This window comes from Cydia pomonella, chromosome 10 (assembly GCF_033807575.1).
Source record: "Cydia pomonella isolate Wapato2018A chromosome 10, ilCydPomo1, whole genome shotgun sequence".
Lineage (NCBI taxonomy): Eukaryota > Metazoa > Arthropoda > Insecta > Lepidoptera > Tortricidae > Cydia > Cydia pomonella.
Window position 1 is genome coordinate 5,808,699 of NC_084712.1, and position 19,475 is coordinate 5,828,173.

Consider the following 19,475-nt stretch of genomic DNA (forward strand, 5'->3'; position numbering starts at 1 on the left):
ACTCTATTATTACCGACTTGTAATGATCGCTCCGGTTTGATTTTCTATCCGAAAATAATGTGCGATTGTGTGTAATAAATTACACATACCTATATTTGTTTTGAATGTGTGTAGTGGGTTAAGTGGGTGCTTAAGCTTACCTACCGTCCTACCGACATATATATAAGGGTTTCGATAGAGCTCGAGGTCTACCGGCTCATGTAACACTTGTCCTACTATTTTGATCATAGGTACGATTTGTTTTTAGACTATTCTCGGTTACCTCATGTATTGGTGGTAGTAGTTAAGTTTACTAACTTCAGTTAACTTTTAGTCAGTAGGTACGTAACTACGCCTTATTGACGCAAATGCGGCTCTACAAGTCTACATTAAGTACTTTTGTGTTTTTTGTTTCACTATACTAAGGAAAACAATGCAACTCAAATATTCAGGCTAATAATGTCAAACCAAATCGTAACGGATGAAGAATCTTTTGTTGTTTGCTCTGTATCTGCGATATATATGAAATTTTGAGGAAAAGGTTCTTTTGTAAACGATGGTTATTCTGAATACATAATTACTTCATTTAAACGATACATGCGTCCGTAGCTGTATAGCCCTATGCGAAAGAAGATACCTCATCCACACACGCGGCAGGTGTATGCTCCCCCAGGTGGGCGAGGGTTGGAGGCCTGCTCGTGGCGCCTCATGCGTTTCTATTTTAAAAGTGTAAACCAGGCGTCGTCGTGCTTGGATTCATCATTATGAATACGACGCTACATGATTCGGCTTTTGGCCAGTTTTTGCAGTTTTTTCTTTAGTATATAACATCTATTTCAGATGATAATATGCTAGTGTGTTGATATTGTGTCATAAAGACAAGTTAATATTTATTGTAGGCTGGTAATCGGATCGTCAACGAAATTCATACCTAGTTACTTCTTAAACGAAAGAAAACCATAAAAACCCTATAGTCGCGTTTACTTCATAAAATTTGAGTTGTTGTTGAATCGTTCAGAAAGAATCAAGTAACACTCAATATGATGAAAATTATGCGATATAATAATTGTTAAAAATTGTCATATAATTTTTTTTTGCGAAATGAAAAATCAAGAGACTACTCTATTCATGATACTTTACTTTTACTCATGAAAGGGAATTATTCTGTGTAGAGCCTAAATAGGGGAAGCTGTTGTGCGGTAAAGGTAAATGAAGACTCACATTTTAGAATATTACAAATATATTTATTCAAATAAGAACTCAACTATAAATAAGAATGTAATAAGCTGCTCCATTAGAACATGGCGTTCAGTGGCCGTCACTCGTTTAATTTTGACTAGTTCGACGCAGAACATGTGGGAAGTAATTTGCGAAAATAAATGACTCCTGTAACAGGTCTAGCACCTTCCAGTTATCGTATAAAGTATAGCTTAGCTACTGAAAGTTTGTAATAGCAGATAAAGAGGGCATTAAAGTAACCCACCATAAATTTATGATTCATAAACATTTCTCACTGTGGGACTGTGTAATTGCTTACTGTGGGACTTAGTCAATTTGTGTAATAATGTCCCATAATATTTATTTATAAACAAGGCAATCTATTGGTCCTCGTGACGAGAAGAGGATAATCGATATAAGTTGAGGATTAAATGAGTAATAATACCAGAGATATATTAAATATATTAAAAACGGGTCACACGCATAATTTACGCGGAAAAACGCTCGAGATGTTTCTTTCCTTACCGAGCAGTATCGTCAGGAGCTCGCAGGCAGGCAGAAGGTTGGCGGACCGGCGGCGGCGCAGGTTTTTCGACTGTACGTGAGTGACCCGTTATTAATATATTTAATATGTCTGTGTCGCCCGAGTTAATAATTCTGTTTTTAACTTCGATTGCAAGGCGGATATCGGACTTTACAGCAGCGGTGTGGGGAGCATGCGTCAAAAACGGTACGCATACGACGCGTCACTGCGATTCCGTATCGTGACCGTTTTTTAAGCTTCGGTCTGGTCGCACCTTTACAGTATAAAACTACACGCGCGTCATGACTATATTCCCAAAGAATGAGAAAAAAAAAACGATTAATCCAACTGACCTGATACTGATCTGTATCATATTTGAATGAGATCGAATAACTAAAACTCAAAATCGCCTGTAAGAGGTACATAATGAAAACGTCCCTCAAAACATGTAAGAGGAATCAGACATTTCGACTTGTGTATTTTCTTTCTATATATAAATTGATTAACCACTTGCAGTAGCGAAACCATATTACGTAATGACCAGAGACAAGATACTTATAATAATAAAGGTACAGAAGGTATCCAATTATCTACAGCAACTAAATGTACGCAGGGCATCGACGAATTCTAGATAGCAACATAATATTACATATAATGTCTATGATCACATGGAGTTGGTTCAGATAATCAAGTATAGCAGTTTAGAATTTAAGAGGTTCCACTCTATCATCAAATATGTTATTAGTTATAATTTTCCAAGATTTCTTATTATCTGGCCACATTAACAAATAGTGTGACGGCTAAACAAGGGTTACACTTGTATCTTATCATAGGCAGGTATACAAAACTTCTAAATACGAGCTGTTATTAAAGAAGACTGAATTATAAATGTAGAAACACTGATTTCTATTACAGATATTTACAGAGTTAAGCTTAATGCGTACTTCATATTGCGCTACGTTTTAGTATGAAAGTTATTTTGTTTTAAACGTACACGATGTTAGTATCACGAGTATCTAATAGGTAAGGCAGTGTTAAACATAACTATATCGACAGCTACAGTGATGCGACAAGTGTCATAAAAACCGATAAACCGGTGCCGTTGTCGCATCACTATTGTTGTGAAGACTACCTTCGATTACCTATTTATTTTATTGTATGGCCGCTAGATATCACGTTCTATGTGGACATGGGAAGTTACAAAGTACAGAAGTTCGTATTTTTTTTGGTAGTAGTATTTTTAATTTTGTATACAAACGTAAGAAACATGTTTAGGAGTTGTGTTAACAATAGAGCTTGATTACCAAATCGAAAGCTGAAACTGTGTTGCCAAAGCCAAAGATTTAAAAAAATAACTTGGAAGTGTAAAGCGAATGAGCATGTCCATGTATACAGAGGTTGTGTTATACAATTACTATGAGGTCTATCGCTATTTTATACGAATGTCTATGATACATTTTGTCATAATAATAACCCCTAATGTCACTATAACTAGTGCTAATATTTTGTATAAATTCTAACTAATAAATCCTACATCATACCCAAGTACTCTACAATTTTATTGTACATGGAAATCTAGCTACTGGATAATATTTGTATCTATTATGTCATAATTTAAGTAAAACAATATTTACAAAAATAGACACTTTCATCTGTTTTTGGATTCGTCTATATCTAATTTTTAATGAAACGAAACACATATATGTATTTTTAAATGTTAAACAAGGAACTATCGTTAATTAATTTAAATACATAATAAAGAACAATATAAACACACAATTTTACATAAAAATTGGGAGAGGAAACTAATCACTTTTACGAGTTTTATTTACACAAAGATATTTCGGCAAACATACCTTAAAGAAAATTAATATGAGTAATCTATTTTGATTAACTAAATCGCAGTGTTAAAGGTATTTTATAAAGTAATAGATTACAGTTTACAGTTTGTAACACATTATGTTTTTATAGAAAAGTATTATTTGTATTGCAATAAAGGCAGGTGTGATTGATTTGTTTACACGATTACTTATATAGTTACCTATTGGCAAGATGCGATTTTGTGGTGATATACATTTTCGTATCTGTTCCAAATAATACATATGATTGCTTATATTATTGCCGATGTACACTATGTATTTTTTTTACGTCCAGGTGAAAACATAAAATGATAATCCCAATTTATTTCATAGACCATGACAGTAACTATCTTTGGAATTAAATTTAAAACCAATTCGATTTTCACAAAAATTCAATTCATTCTTTTTTTAAACGTTTCGAATAAAGAAAATCTAGAAACCCACTAAAGATATTTAATTTTTAGTAAATCCAAAAAACAATTTACCGGTTTCTAGACACATCTCTATTCCAAGTTTTTTTACGAGTCGGTGAGACCTTGACGTTTCTCTTCTTCCAGCATCGCGTCTAGTTCGTCAGTGAGGTTGGCCAGCATGTTTCCAATATCGTTGAGTACGTCTACGGGCTCTGTGCTTTTTCCCTCGTCCTTTTCAGGGAGAGTGTGTGGAGTGGTCGGCTTGATGTCCGGGTTTCGTGGCGGGAGGTTGGTGAGGCCGATGCCCGTTCTGCCGTAGTCCACCGTGTGCGGCCGGCCGGCGATTTGGCCGCGGTTCTGCTTTATCGTTCCCGCGTTCTCGTTCGCAAATGGAATGCTATCCGATTCTGTACTCGAACTCGACTGTGGAAAAAAGACATTCGTTTTTAGTCAAACAGGAAAGTCGGTGAGACTTGAGGTCAAAAATAAAGGTGTTTTAAAAGAGTATGTTTATAAAAACTGGTCCAGAAGAGTTAAGAAATGCGTAGGCGGACAGTAATAAAAGAGGACTTCGCCGAATATTTGAAATACGTGAAATTTAACTTTTTGTGAAGTCGCGTGAGATTTTGAAGAATGGGTAGTTAGAAAATGTTTGATGTGTAATGTTCAATATATTGAATGCTGACCTTAAAGCTAGCATCGGAGCCGGTCCGCAGCTTGTCGTCGTCGTAGCGGCGCGGCGGGCTGGCGGGCGCGGGCGGCGGCGGCAGCAGCCCCGTGCTGTCCAGCGACACCGACAGCGAGTCCGAGCTCGGGTACGCCGGCAGGCTCAGCGGCAGGCTCTTCTCCGGGTGGATCTCCACCGTCGTCTGCCCGAAGCGCGAGAACGGCGCGTACTGCGACGACTGGCGTTTCGGCGGCTCGGGCGGCGGCTTGCGCGCCACGTGCGGGCTCGCGCCGTACGCCACGCGCTGCAGCCGCGCCGAGTACGCCAGCTCGTCGTACGCGTAGTCGGGGGACTTCTCTCGGTACGCCGGAGTGGCGGCGATCTTCGCCACGGGCCGCGGCCGCACGAGGCCCCGCGGGCGCGGCAGCGTGCCGCCGCCCTCGTAGCTGTCGTTGGTGGGCGTGATGTCGCCGTCGTCGTACGAGCGGCGCCACTGCCCCGCGCCGTAGTAGAAGCCCTCCGGCGAGAACGTCGTGTGCGAGGACCGCTCCGATGGGTCCTCGAGACTCTCTAGAGATTTCCCGCGCGGGTGGCGGATCTGGAAGTGTTTTAGTTTTCGTTTAGTTAAAATTACGACTCGGTGATGGGACGGCTCGCATGTATACGTATGACGACATAGATAATTAAAATATTTACTTATAAAAATATGACTTTGTATTAGATTTTACTGTTCATTGATTAATTTCACATGCTATTATTTCAATATTTTGATACTCATACTTATGATATTAATATTATCAATCAATAATAATTAAATATTCTGTAATTAAACTTCATGCTTTATTTGCTTAATAAAATATTAGTTACCGAGCAAGCCATAATTAGATACTAGATACATTTTAAATATACTAAGTATTATTCATTAATAACGTTTAGTTTCACTAGTGTGAATAAAACATAAAACACACACTAGCACACATAGAAAACGCAGCGTTCTCAATTACAGAAAAAACGGGTGCACGTAAAAGCCGGGTGCTGGTGCATCGAGAACAAACTTGTGCCAAAGGAGATTGTCTCATACCTGAATGGGGACCAAATCAGTGCCACATAGAGGCGTCGGTAGGGCGTCAAAGGTAAGATCGGGAGGTTTATGGTAACTCCGCTCATGTGTCTGCCAAGGCTGGTAATGCAGCTCCCTCGGATATAAATCCTTTAGCCGATTATGTCCAAGGTGCATGGTGTTTGAAAGAAAAGAAAACAAAACATTCACATGCTGCTTCGGGCTGTGGTATGGTGGATGCAGCGGAATGGTGGGACTGGCTGAATACAACCCCGCGATAGTTTAAAAAGCAACATTCGAGTTTTTGAAGTTCGAAATTGGAATGTTTTACTTTTAATCGCGGCGCCGTTTTGTTTCCAGCCAGTGACGACAAATGGCGATGGACATAGACTTCTAGAAGTCCAAGCGAAATGATAATGACAATTTGGAACGCATAGGGAAAAATATGTAATTTTGTCATATATTTCATTGAAGATCCGAGCCAATTGAGTCCGAATGGACGTATTTTCCCATAATGTCTCCACATCTATTGGCTTAGCAAAGGAAAATTCCAGCTTTTGTGCTAGATATGGTTTATACTGAGCTAAACAGCTAAAGCTTTGTTTCGCTCAAAACAGAACACATTTAGTAATTTGGTTAAATTGATAAATAACTGAAACTACATAAAAACGCTTTAGGTTAAAATAAGCGTCGTTAGTATAACATTGTCAGAAAAATTAAGCATTAAAATATTAATTAGAAGTTTAAAATTCTGTTAATTTCTTGTAAATTCGGGCCAATCATCAAGATGAGCGATGGATGAAATGAAAAATGTCAATGTGACATAAAATAATTAAAAAAAAGTAAAAAAATAATAATAATTAAACAGTTGATTTGAAGTGATGCTTTTTTTTTACTAGTAGGTAAGAAATAGAAAACTCTATGATCTCTATGATCGTTTAGAAAAAGCTGACGTTAGTCTTCTAGTTCTATTTTCGAAAATTAAATATTTACCACAGAACGTCTGCCATCGTAAAAGTTAAGGAGCTATTAGAGTCTAGTTCTAAAACATCACTACAAACACATTAAAAAAGCAAAGTTGTCTATGGTACTGACCTGATTGGGCTGTATTCTGGTGAAGTCCAAAGACCCTTGGTTGCTGATGCTTCTTTTTCCCGCTCTAATATCTTTTACTCTTTTGATCGCCAGGAGGATTTTCTTTTGGTGTCCGAGACGAACTATGCCCATGTCTTCTAGATCCTGCAAGCAGTAAGCAATTTCGGTCAAGCATATTTTGCAGGACGGATAATCTACAATATAAGGTACTGTGGAGGAGCCAAAACAATTTTAATGGTAAATCAAGTCAAGATAAAACTGAGAACATATTTTACTGATTCGGGCTCGTGGCGGGCATGAAACCTAGCCAATAGCTGTTAAATTAAGTATGTTTTAATGAACACAGAGGCATATCGAAATGACGGATAGGTACAAACAATTATCAACGGGTTGTTAGATTTGACAGACGTTTATCGATAAGTTCAATCGTTTTTAATTTTTGTAAATTCCTTACCTCCCACGCGAGTTGTGTGACGTCATGGACGGTGCGATACCCCTGCGCCACGAGCGCGGGCCCGTACTCCTCCAGCCTCAACAGCCGCAACCACTCTTCTAATGAGCCCTGGAATAGAAACACGATTCGTTACGTGCGGTAGCAACATTGCGGGAGTCGATAAAAGATGGCGCTGTCAGCTGCAGATCGGTGGCAATGGGCAACATTACTGTCTTTCTATTCGTTCGTTGAAATATCTCCCTAAGTTTTTATCTTAAGGCCGATTATACCAAATCGTTAAAAAAAGTGTAAGTAAGTAATAAACTGAAATACATGTCATATACTTAAAAAAATGACCAAGCTCTCCGGGGAGCGAGGCCGGAAACAAACCGGCGACTTACGCGGCTAATTTTATCTACTTCAGTTTATATTTATTAGTAGTTAAAACCATAAATCAAAATATTTAATAAAAATATTTTTTTTTATTCGCTCGTTCTGAAGCTAAGTAGTCTATATAAATTAGGGCAAGGACAGATCAAGGCATGGGAGCTTACGGTTCATACGTGTAGACGTGAGATAATGAGATAACAGTCGGGTAATTAAATAAAACGTCGCGCGGTATAATTCCTAAAAGGGCAGTTTAACGGATTCTTGGCAGATAAGTATCGATCCGTATAAAAGGGGAATGTGGTTGGTATTTTTATGGGCAATTCTATCAAATCATGATAGAGATTTCTGGGAAAATGTCGATGGTCGACTATTCCTTAAGTAGGAACCTAACCTGAAAATTCCTGACTATTTACTGCATTCAGTGTTAAACTAATTTTTAATTTCAGCGCCATCTAGTGACGAGTAGGAGATTACAAAGTATTTGAAAAGTTTGTTGGCATACATTATGCGAATAAATATAAATAATATTTTAGTAATTTAATTCAATTTAAATTCGTTAGTGAGCATAATCATATTGAAGTAGGGGAAATAAAATAACTTATGATATGTCAAAGGTTGCTGTGACATTTACACTTAGCTAATCAGGGACCAGTCGCTATAAGATGAAGAGTAATCGTGAGGAAAACGGACTAATTCCAATAAGGTCCAGTTTCCCCTACGGATTGGAAGATCAGATGGCAATCGCTTTCGTAAGTGCGCCAATTCTTAGGGTGCTTGGGATGTCTCCCTTAGAGAGCCGTGACAAAACTCAGGAAAAATTCTAGGAAGATGATGATGAATTCATGACTCTCACTTACCGGTATATAATCAGGAAGGTTGTCCGGCACATTCAGATTAGCGAGCTCTGCCTTTAACCGCTTCCTGTGGTTCGGCTTCTTAATGCCCACTGCCGTGAGATCCTCAGGAGTCATCCGTGTGACCGTGGGCAGGTCGTAGCCGGCTTCGATGAAGAGACGCGCGTATTCTTCCATCTGGAGGTCTGCTAGCCAAGCGTGGATGATGTCGGGGTCCTGAAAGAAAATTAGTCAATATTTAGTGTTTTGGCGCGACCACTCGCTTCGTTTATTTAGCAGATTACTAAAGTTCCTGACCCTAGGACACACTGAATTAGAGACGAATTCCTGCGGGGCAAAACTTCCGCGGACCGCAATACGAAACTTCCGATTTCATATGGATACATAATGGAAACTCAGTTTATCGTAACTTTCCCTTAATTTTTTTACATTATTGTACCTTTGTATGACTATTTCCGATTTCCGAATCCGATCACGCTAAAAATGCCTGAACCCGCAGCTAGTGTTGGCTATGAAGACAATACTTACAGGTAGCCCCTGAGCGATCATAGCCCTAACTCGGTCAGCCGTGTCTCCACAGTGGCAAGCCGCGTGGTGGTGGTGTGGCATGCGGCCTGACGCGCGCCCGCTGTCCAGTGATGCTGAAGAGTGCCTGGATCCGGAGCCGGCCGAGCCTGAGGAAGAACCGGGACTGTCGCGGCCTGGGCTCTGGAATGGGATAAAATTCTGTTAAAATATATGTCATAGTGACAAAATATATGTATATCAATTTGTATTTATATTGTATTGTGTCGTGAACTTAATCAAGTTCCTAGTGAGAATGCTGAAGGCCCAATAAAAAGTGAATCAGAACAAGGGTTGATAAATAACTATAAATAACTCGCAGTTCGTCAGTTAGTCCGTGAACATAATGGCGCTTACAACAATGCCGAAATATTGGCCAAGAATTGACCACTGGCGCCCTAGACGCATGCCAATTCGAACGTACACTTGATACCAAATTGGCCTCACAGTACAGAACGAAGGTGCTACGCACACAGAGTCACCTATCTTTTGCATTGACATTTTTAGTAGTTACCTGCGTCATGTCGATCCCCTGGTCGTCGCTGAGCGCGAGCTGATGGTGGTAGTAAACCGCCGCCTTGTGCGTGAGGGGCTGCGACGGCGGCGGGAACGTGAACGTGCCCCCGCCCGCGGGGCTCTTGCCCAGGCTCCCACTGGCGCCCGAGACGCCGGAAACCCCGGACACAGTGCTGCCGTAGTCGGAGTGGTCATCTGGAATTGGGAGATGAGGAATTAATTGGTGAATGCTTAAGTAGGTTACTTAAAGCAAGGAGTTCCGATAAGTTTATGTCAACGAAAAGCAGGTATACGGACCAACTGCGACTAAACACAATTGTTTATCAATATAAAGAGTGATACTTTCAAATATAACTCAGCTGTAGATTGAATTAATCGACAGAACGAAGAGTGTCTACATTTTTTTCATTTTTTATTAGGCGTATTGATTGATACGTGTAATAGTTTTGTAACTGTGAAAAAAATAAGCGAAAACGAAATGAAACTTCTTTATAGGTAGATATAGGAATGGTCGTGTTAAATTCTTTTCTTTAAAACTACAATGGTACCTTGCAATGCAACAATGCATTTTTGCATTCCGTAAATCTTTTAACATTTTTTCCAGACCCGTTATTTGACGTGCTTTACTGAGAAAACATAAAATTACAACCACGAGAGACACAGCCAAAAAACCCATCCATCACAAAAGGTAAAGTATGACCATTACTCGTCTGTATTTTAGGACTCCCGCCACAATTAAGGGCTAGACTCAGAATGATTGGACGCCCGCGGGGCTGGCAGTTTTGGTGAAAACGTCCCTCGAGTGCAAAATTTCAAATTAGGACCCCGAAAAGCTTTAGAAATTTCGGTCTCATTTCAGATTATGCTTTGTGGAAAAGTCTATTATTATTCCAGACATTATTACATATTCCCATGATATGTATGAACCTATTTAATATTTGTAATTTTTGTAGACTGAGTAAAGAATATCAACCGTATCTACTATAAGAATATCAACCGACTATAGTCAACAAAATTTGGCTTAGATACCAATAGTATCAATATCTGTGTTACGCCTCTTAAGGTGAAGCGAAATGTTAGGTATTGAAATCATAGCTTACAATATTTGCCAAGTAGATATTTCTCGGTAGATGTGGTCTTTTTATACAACAGGTACACATAAAGTGTATCTATTAATAACTTACTAAAGAAAACATTGAGTTCCGATGGAATTCTTTATAAAAAAGACATGATCAAAACCAAACGACCGCTATCGATCCGCCTCCTCAATCCAAGATGGCACATGTCATGCGCTAGTGATGTAGACATGTTTCGAAAATAGTGTTGTGCCGTTGAGTCGTTATTTTAGTCGTTAACACTATCTACACTAAGATCCCGATTTTAAAGAAACCATTCCTGTCTCACCTCGTGTGTGGGACGGCGTGTCAGGCGGCTGCGGGTAGGGCTGCTCCTCGCACGACGCGTAGCCCTGCGAGCCGAAGGAGGACCCCGAGTGGCGGTGCTGCGGGCTGAACGCGTCGCCGGGCACGGCGGGCGGCGGGACGCGCTTCGCCGTAGCCGTCTTGCCGGCGGCGGCGCCGCCGCGGGACATTCCGCCCACTGAAACAAAAGAGACATTTATAAAGTAGGTACAGCAGTGGTTTTGCAGATATTTCCTCGTGTAATATTGTGGACACTGTTATTGGTGGCTGAATACATCCATATAAGTGCGAAATGTATAATGGATTAATGGCATTATAAATAAAGAGAGGAAATGTTAACTAAGTTAACTGGATGTACTTATATTGCCAGGTTCCCATCACGCAATGCATTTTTTCTGATGCTGATAACAATACTTATATATATTTTATATAGAGTTGTGGTTATATTATGATATTTTCTGAGGAAAAAGTGATTAGGTTAGGTCTTTGATTGTTGCTCTGGGTTTGTTCAAAAAGTAGGTAACATAATATTCGTGCTGAAGCTCAGCACGTAATAAATATTGGAGAGTACAATTCAAATATGCTGAAATTCCTAAGAGCGAATATATAATAAAGTCTTCAGATATTTATGTCACGCACACTCCCAACGATGTGACGTCGGTCGCGTTCCAAAATAAAACAACGTTCATTAATTTACTTTTTAATTCGGTGTGACCAGGACACGCGTAAAGGGACGATTACTTATTATAATGTTGATGTTGTGAGCGCAAATTAGCCATGGCACTATTTTAGTTTAGTATAATTTAGTTCTGCAATCCAACCGTATTATTTATTGAGCGCAAAGAGCCGTATTTTATTTTCCTACGGGAGAAGGTATAACGCACGGAATATTAATTACTATTTCTGTGGTACTACGGTTATTCAGTACCCTAATCCAAACCCCAAACCCTAAAGAAAGGAACTTTGGGTATACTGCTACATTAACCCGGTTAGTTAGCAGTTTGTTAATATATAGCTCGTAAAACTGAAAAGCCTACAATACCCAAATCACCTATGAATTTGGTTTTTTTACGGTTTGAATAGATTTCAATAAATAAAAAAAGCGCTGGTGGCCTAGAGGTAAGAACGTGCGACTTGCAATCCGGAGGTCGCGGGTTCAAACCCCGGCTCGTACCAATGAGTTTTTCGGAACTTATGTACGAAATATCATTTGATATTTACCAGTCGCTTTTCGGTGAACGAAAACATCGTGAGGAAACCTGACTAATCCCAACAAGGCCTAGTTTACCCTCTGGGTTGGAAGGTCAGATGGCAGTCGCTTTCGCAAAAACTAGTGCCTACGCCAAATCTTGGGATTAGTTGTCAAGCGGACCCCAGGCTCCCATGAGCCGTGGCAAATGCCGGGACAACGCGAGGAAGAAGAAGAAGAGAATAGATTTCAATAAATAATAATGTAACCTATCGCTTATATTTACAATGATTAGTAGATTGATGATGATTTTTTTTATCACAACACAAGAAGTTTATTTCGCCCACGTTAAGAAATGCTACAAAATGTGTTGGATCTGTTATTTAGTATATTGTAAGTCATTACTGATATGTTTATTCCAAAGCCCACCCCGTTATATGAAAATTACACGCTATTAAGCTTAATAAATTTCATCCCACTGATAGCAAACCTCGTTATCGTTATCTTACTCTGGAACACCATCTTGGGCGTTCCCGATAATCCCTGGGTTCCTCTCGCTTACCTAAACAATCGCTAAAATGACCAGCATAAGTGTACCCCTAAGATCCCTAATAATATTGTAAATGCGAATGTCTGTCTGTCTGTTACCTATATACGCTTAAACCGCTGAACCGATTAAGGTGAAATTTGGTATGGAGATGTTTTGTGGACCGAGTGAGGACACAGATTAATTTTCAGGGCCAAAGCTAGTGCTTAATGTTACTGTGTAAAGCTAGTGCGTAATGTTAAATAGTCTGTGGATTTCTCATCAACAGGTCTAAGCGCCAGCTCACACTAGCGTCTTTTGAGCGTCGGCGTCTAGTCAGCACTATGTTGGCGTCGCTGTGCACTTGCGCCGACATTGTGTCGAGCAGCAGTCATAGAGTTGACTAGATGTCGACGCTTGGGAGACGCTCGTGTAGGGTGGCTTTAAGTATCACAAACTGGTTTCCCTGAGCGTATGACTCTTTTAAACATCAAGAACATGGCCAGGCCCTGCCCAGGGTGCGTGCACTAATGAACCAAAATCGCATCAATCATGTTCGAGCCGACCGATCGGCCGACCAATCGCCCAACTAATTGCGTGTGCCCAATCGATAACGCTAATGACCCGCCAAAATCGCTACGCCGCTTTAAAGCTGAGAACTAGGTACTTTTCTCAGGGAACAATGCGAAAACAATAGGTTCTTTATACTGTAAACAACCGATTCTACCGAGAAATTGGAAAATGATTAGGTTATTTTTCTGAGTTGTTTACGAAGCAAATAGATGGGTTATGAATGGGAAATAAATGTATGGATGTCTATGTAGGTATACATTTAGTTATTTTAGATTTTTAAGTAAATAATACAGATACATGTAGTAATAGGAACTTGAAAAAAAAAAACATTTTTTTAAATGCATAACTTCGATAGTTTAACAAGGATTTGATTGTAGATTGAATTTTTAATGACATTTTGTAAAAGATATATACTCGTAAATTATTCCTAGAAAAAAAATGTATGTTGTAGGAGAATATAATATAGATAAATACTTAGTTGTAATATAGAATATATAATACCTATTATCAACCATGATCCCTAGCTACATATACCTATGACCTATTAGCTAGATCAAACCCCTAAGAGGTAAAACATGCGATTTTGAGTTCTTACCTTCTTACGCGGACGAAGCCTAAGCGAAAGCTAGTGTTTAATATATACAGTTACGTTTTATAGAATATTATTTTATGAGTGCCGGCTTTCTTTACCGACGAGTTTATGCGAGCAATTACACGCACGCAATCATCAATATTTAAGAGCTTGATTTAATAATAAAAATAAAGTTATACACGGACATGCAACAACAATGGCGGGCTAATGTACACGGCTCTTAATTCGCAGAGCCGCATTTAGTTTATTGATAAATAAAGATATAAAACATATAGTTTATTGTTTAATCTTTATGGTAGGATTGTCAATTGGAAGGCTGTTGGATAGTTATTGTAAATAGTGTGAAGCATCATTTATGTTTTTATAGAATATTCCAATCAGCATCAATAGAAGCGAATGAGTCTCGCTCCAAAAGTATTTGTCAATCGGGAATTCTTTCACAAATAGAGATATATCACTAAAGTTCGCATCCGAAAGTAAGTAGGTATCTGTCACATTCTAATTGTTCTACATACAGGGACTTATATCTTTTTGTTAAGCTATTGGTAGAAGAGCCGACTGCATAATTTCGTACCGACTCGATACCGCGATGAAATGCACAATGGTTTCCCATAAAAGTGATGCTAAGTTCGAATATGATAGTCTGTCACGGCGGAACTTGCCGAAAGTACAAAAAAGAAGGCCAATTCCGATGTGAAAAAGGGGGACTTAACCCATCTGATACCGAAATAATAGTTATGGCAGCAGTTGGAAATATAAATTTACTAGTAGACACAGAAAAGCGAAATCTGTCGTGTCAGTATTTTTTTGCCCGAAGTACTTGGCTGTAATGGTGGCAGACGCTCTCAAAGGTGATCGGGACCTCTAAATATACCTATCTGATACCACCATGGAACCAATTCCAGTCGGTAGGTATGAGTATGAACCCACTTTTCAGAATTTTCAAGAATATATAAGTCTGTCAAGGCCTTTCCTGGCGAAACACTTTGACATACGATATTACATAAGGAAGATCACCATCAGCACCCCTAAATATACCCACCTGACCCCTAAATATACCTATCTGATACCACCATGAAACCAATTTCAGTCGGTAGGTATGAACCCTCATTTCAGGAATATATGAGTCTGCCAAGCCTTTTCCTGCCGAAACATCTTGAGCTTATGTAAGCAACATCCGTTTGGATAGTTTTGACGCGTAGCTTGATCCGTTACGTTTGCTGATAGTGCCTACCGATTGTTACCTACGAACTAGTCAAACGATATTCAAAATAAACCATACAACATTCAGGTACAAAATAAATATATCCTTTTACGACAGAACTGACACACATGCCAAATTAGATCAAACTACTCAATTAACTTACCTCCTTCTATGACCCCGTAAAACTTGTAAGATCTATTTACGAACCCAAGACATAAAGCCATCGTAACTACTTAAACCGGGAACTGCCCAACTACCCGCATAAAGCTAAGTATAGGCAAGCGCTAATCATAAAGTGTAACCCACGAACGAACCGGTATAAGTCAAGACTGGCTTAGTTAATGGCTTATATAAAACTAGAGATCAAGTTATACTAGGGATCTTGAATGAAACTGTTTGTAAAGAACTAGGCTCTTGAGTTCGTAGTATTCCTTTTGCTTCACGAACGCAGGAGATTCAAACTCAAATGAGACCTGGGGATCCGTAACAAGTGTAACAACCACAGGTCTAGAATGACGCTGACGCTTGAAGCTAATTAAAGTGTGATAAAGGGAAGCCATCACGTATACCTATGAACATTTCATGAGTGCAAAAGAGGCAGATTACAAATGGAAAAACGTATCCACTTTTGAGCCTCAAAGCGGCCGCTTGAATGTATGTACCAAAACGTAAGGTTAGCGGACTGGAAATAAGAATATAGATCGTGTTATTCAAGAAGACGCATGCCTTGAATCATATTGTCATGTTATCAAAGGTTAGATTAGACAAATCTGCGCGTCATCGTGAATGACGCGATCTATAGCTGTATACAATGCGGTAACTATGTGTATCGACAGAAAGCTCGCTTATACTGGATCGCCTGTGCATTTGACTTGATAAGCAATTGGAACCAAACCCTAGGTGTCAGGCTGAGACTGACACTGTCAGCCAGGGTTCACACTTCGGGCTCATAATCTTTTAAGCACGGCCTACTTTCTTTTATCACCTGCTTTCAAGGATATTACTCGGATTATGATGGCGTTTGATAGATGCTTTTGACACGGGCATTATGAGTTTTACGAGGGTAAATTAGTGGTGGAATTAAAGGTTTTTTGTACAGGTGTCGAATTATCTTAATAATAATTTTGTATTTTGTTTGGGTATAATCATAGTTAATATGTGGGGACGAATAGTTATGTTCTTACAAGTTTTTATTGGATTGTATGATTTGTATGCAGCAGGCAAGTAGAATCGATTAACATCTTCTAAAAATTAATGCATGTTACTAATTGCGATTTGAGCCTATGTTTAATTGGTTATTATTCCTTTTGAATCCAAATAGTTGCTACTCTATTTACTATCGTTAAATTCCTATTGGCCATTGCATGTGATCAACATACCTCCATTATTTCCTACCTCATAGAATGATTTGCCTGACGACTAACTTACGTCATTTCCTGATTTTGGTTAACACCTGGTTTAGTTAGAAGTGTTGGAACATGTTTCTGGCACAGGTGTTTAGCATACTTCGTTTAACGCTAATCGGTTTTAGTCACTTTTAGCACATTCGCAAAAGGTTTGGTGGCCTTCAGAAAGTACCAAGTGTTCTCCACAAAAGTTATCTGCAGTGTGGATGCACCTTAAGATATAGGCAAGTTAAATACTAGAGGAGATAGAATTTCCCATACCGGATTCAGAAATCATTTTAATTGAATATTTAATGTATAAAGCTACTATAAAATATTTCATTAAGACAACACGAAGGTTATAATTATTGGTCCATTGCGTACCTACACAGCGTTACGATCGATGTTAACAAGTCTTTAAGTTAACATTGTAAATCACTCGCAGTTAAATCAAGGAAGTCATTTGCAATTAAAGAGATAAATATCGTCAATATTATATTATGTATAAAACCACCACACCGCAAATCAGCAAACATAAATACTAACTGCCGATACCCATGTCCATTAGATCAGAGATCGTTCATGATCTTGACACCAGTCGCTGCATTTAATATAATAACACCAATAACCCTCCGCTAAACGGTAGCGTGTCTGCTTCGCAATAAATATGTGTCTATCTGCTAATTAAAGACAATTAGAGCGCCATTACGGATACTATTACAAACTTGTCTCGCTATCAACGAGTTCAAAACGCATTCGGAATTGCACTCTAAACTCAAAACGCTAAGATTTAAATTATAACGTTTTTGCGTAATAGAAAATCATGTTAGAACGGATAAACGCCATCTAGAGGCGGTGAGTTGAATCAATTAAGCGATCGAGATCGCGTGGGCTCGCAACTCAAATTCCGACGCCATTTTAAAATTATGCGGCGCCGTTGATAAACAAATGCATGTTTATTTTAAGATCGTGTATTCAAATTGTGAGGGATTATTATGTTTATGCCACGATCATGTAGTTTAATAATACGTGAGCGGAATATCAAAGGTTGTTACTGTTATGTATTGTTTATTGACGTAATAATGGTTTTAGTAAAGGGTTTGTTGAGCCGCAGCCACCCAAGCGGTCGTATTAACATTATTTACTATGAATTATTACTGTTGCAAAGGCAATAATGTGAAATAATGAACACAGCTGGATGCTGATAGACCGTATTGTCTTGTAATATTGAGCTGCTTTAGGAATGTTGTTATTAAAACCATGTGCCCTCCTATTAGGTTTATTGTACTAAATAGACTTGTCCGCCATTTTATATGATGGCACTATTGAACCTTAGGTTCAATTTATTTATACGTGTTATTCTTCTTATTGAGAGTACCTACAATAATAGCTTATTTATCATACTAAACAAACTTTGATGGGCAAAATACACGAATGCTCTTCATCTAAAATCGTCTGGTATAAAGGTAATAGGTAACTGTGCATAAAGTAATGTTAACCCCGATTCATACCCGCTTTTTTCGTATCCGCTTTGTTACAACGTTCATTTTCAGTTGCGGGACGCGCTAGTCTTTTCGCAATAAAAAAAGAATATCCCAGTTTACGCAAAGAAATGTTTGCCCGAAACACAATAGCTAAAGGGGCAATTAGTGGCCTAGCCTGTGCAAACAATTATCCATTATACGGGATTCTTTGTTTAACGAAAAAATATGTTGACGAAACGCGGCTTGCGCGAAACGGAACGTCGGCTGAAAGTGAGAAAAAAAAACATGATTGTTTATGGTATTATTGTTTTAGGTTATGTTATTTTGACGAGCTAGCAAAACACCAGTCACGTAATCGTGCATGCTTTAGGTATGTACTTTTTGCCTTTTTTAAATTTGATCGAATTTTCTTATGGGATTATATGATTTGTATTGATAACAGATAAATATTTATTAGGTAATTAAATGACATTAAAAATTATCTTTGGCTATCTTTATTTAAAAGCTACCATAATAATTCTTCATAATTAAAAAATGTATCATTTGGATTAAAAATCATAAAACAATTCACTTGCGTTTTAATAGCTCCCTTGCACTATAAAACTAATTTACTTTAATTGGCTAACAACACAATCCGCCTTACAAAAGATTATCTTCCGACTAATTTTCAACTTTAAGTTATCCTAGTCTAAGGTTCAAATTAGAAGATGTTATAAGCTAGGTTACATTTCTGTTTGCGTTTGAAATAATGATATTAATTGCGATGGCAGAGTCTTAAGTCGGACAGTTAAAGTCATAAACGTGTTTACTTAGCTACAAATGTCCGTAGTTTATTAGGTTTGCTTGAAAATTGGACTTAAACCTAATAAAAAGCGTTATAAACACGTAAGGGGATAAACTTATGTTAAGAAGTATAATACTTTTATACTTCGCATGAAAAAGTCAAAACAGCATAATACTCATAATATTTGGGGTTAAGTTAAATAGATTACTAAAAGCAAACTTATAGAGTGAGACCAAGCTAAGTTGGCAGCGATTTTGATAGCCCAGCCTGTGCAAGTGTTAAGTAAACGTCATAATTTCATAGAAGTTTGACGTTTAAAATAACACTTGCACTATCTGGGCTGTCAAAACCGCTGCCAACTTATCTTAGCCTGACTTTAAATTTACTGATTCTTATGAAACATTGACGTTTTTCTAATGCTATTATAAGAGCCACCTTTAAAGTTTATAGCTTTACTGAATTTGGTTAGTCTGTACCTATAAAAAAAGAATGCAAGTTGTAATTATGAAAAAAAAAACACTACTTTAATGATTAGCATTATAATGTGTTTTTAATACTTAAACAACATCATAACAGTAGCCTTGCTAAAATTTAATGCTACCACTGTCTATGGTGCCATACGTTCCGTAAGTGAAAACAAAGGGCATGACAATTAGCCGGTCATTGGGGGCAGCTAATCGCCCCGAGCCATCTTGCGCGATGAGTGAAGAGTCCAGGAGGCGTATTCTGATTGTAATAAAAGGTTA

At 38.5% G+C, this 19,475-nt stretch overlaps 1 protein-coding gene across 5 annotated transcripts in view; it reads right to left on the minus strand.

Moving 5' to 3' along the window:
* Positions 1 to 1,201: 1,201 nt before the first annotated feature.
* The window catches only part of LOC133521915 (caskin-2), a 439,796-nt gene continuing 421,522 nt past the window's right edge, over positions 1,202 to 19,475 (minus strand). For 4 of the 5 annotated variants that reach the window (XM_061857040.1, XM_061857038.1, XM_061857041.1 and 1 more), the window contains 9 exons: positions 10,976 to 11,170; positions 9,570 to 9,766; positions 9,020 to 9,199; positions 8,495 to 8,707; positions 7,269 to 7,376; positions 6,815 to 6,958; positions 5,741 to 5,869; positions 4,679 to 5,257; positions 1,202 to 4,415 (listed from right to left, as the gene is read on the minus strand). In XM_061857040.1, coding sequence (XP_061713024.1) covers positions 4,098 to 4,415; positions 4,679 to 5,257; positions 5,741 to 5,869; positions 6,815 to 6,958; positions 7,269 to 7,376; positions 8,495 to 8,707; positions 9,020 to 9,199; positions 9,570 to 9,766; positions 10,976 to 11,170 — 2,063 coding nt within the window. In that variant the 3' untranslated portion in view covers positions 1,202 to 4,097. The remainder of the gene's footprint in view (positions 4,416 to 4,678; positions 5,258 to 5,740; positions 5,870 to 6,814; positions 6,959 to 7,268; positions 7,377 to 8,494; positions 8,708 to 9,019; positions 9,200 to 9,569; positions 9,767 to 10,975; positions 11,171 to 19,475) is intronic. The other variant, XM_061857039.1, reaches the window with a different exon arrangement.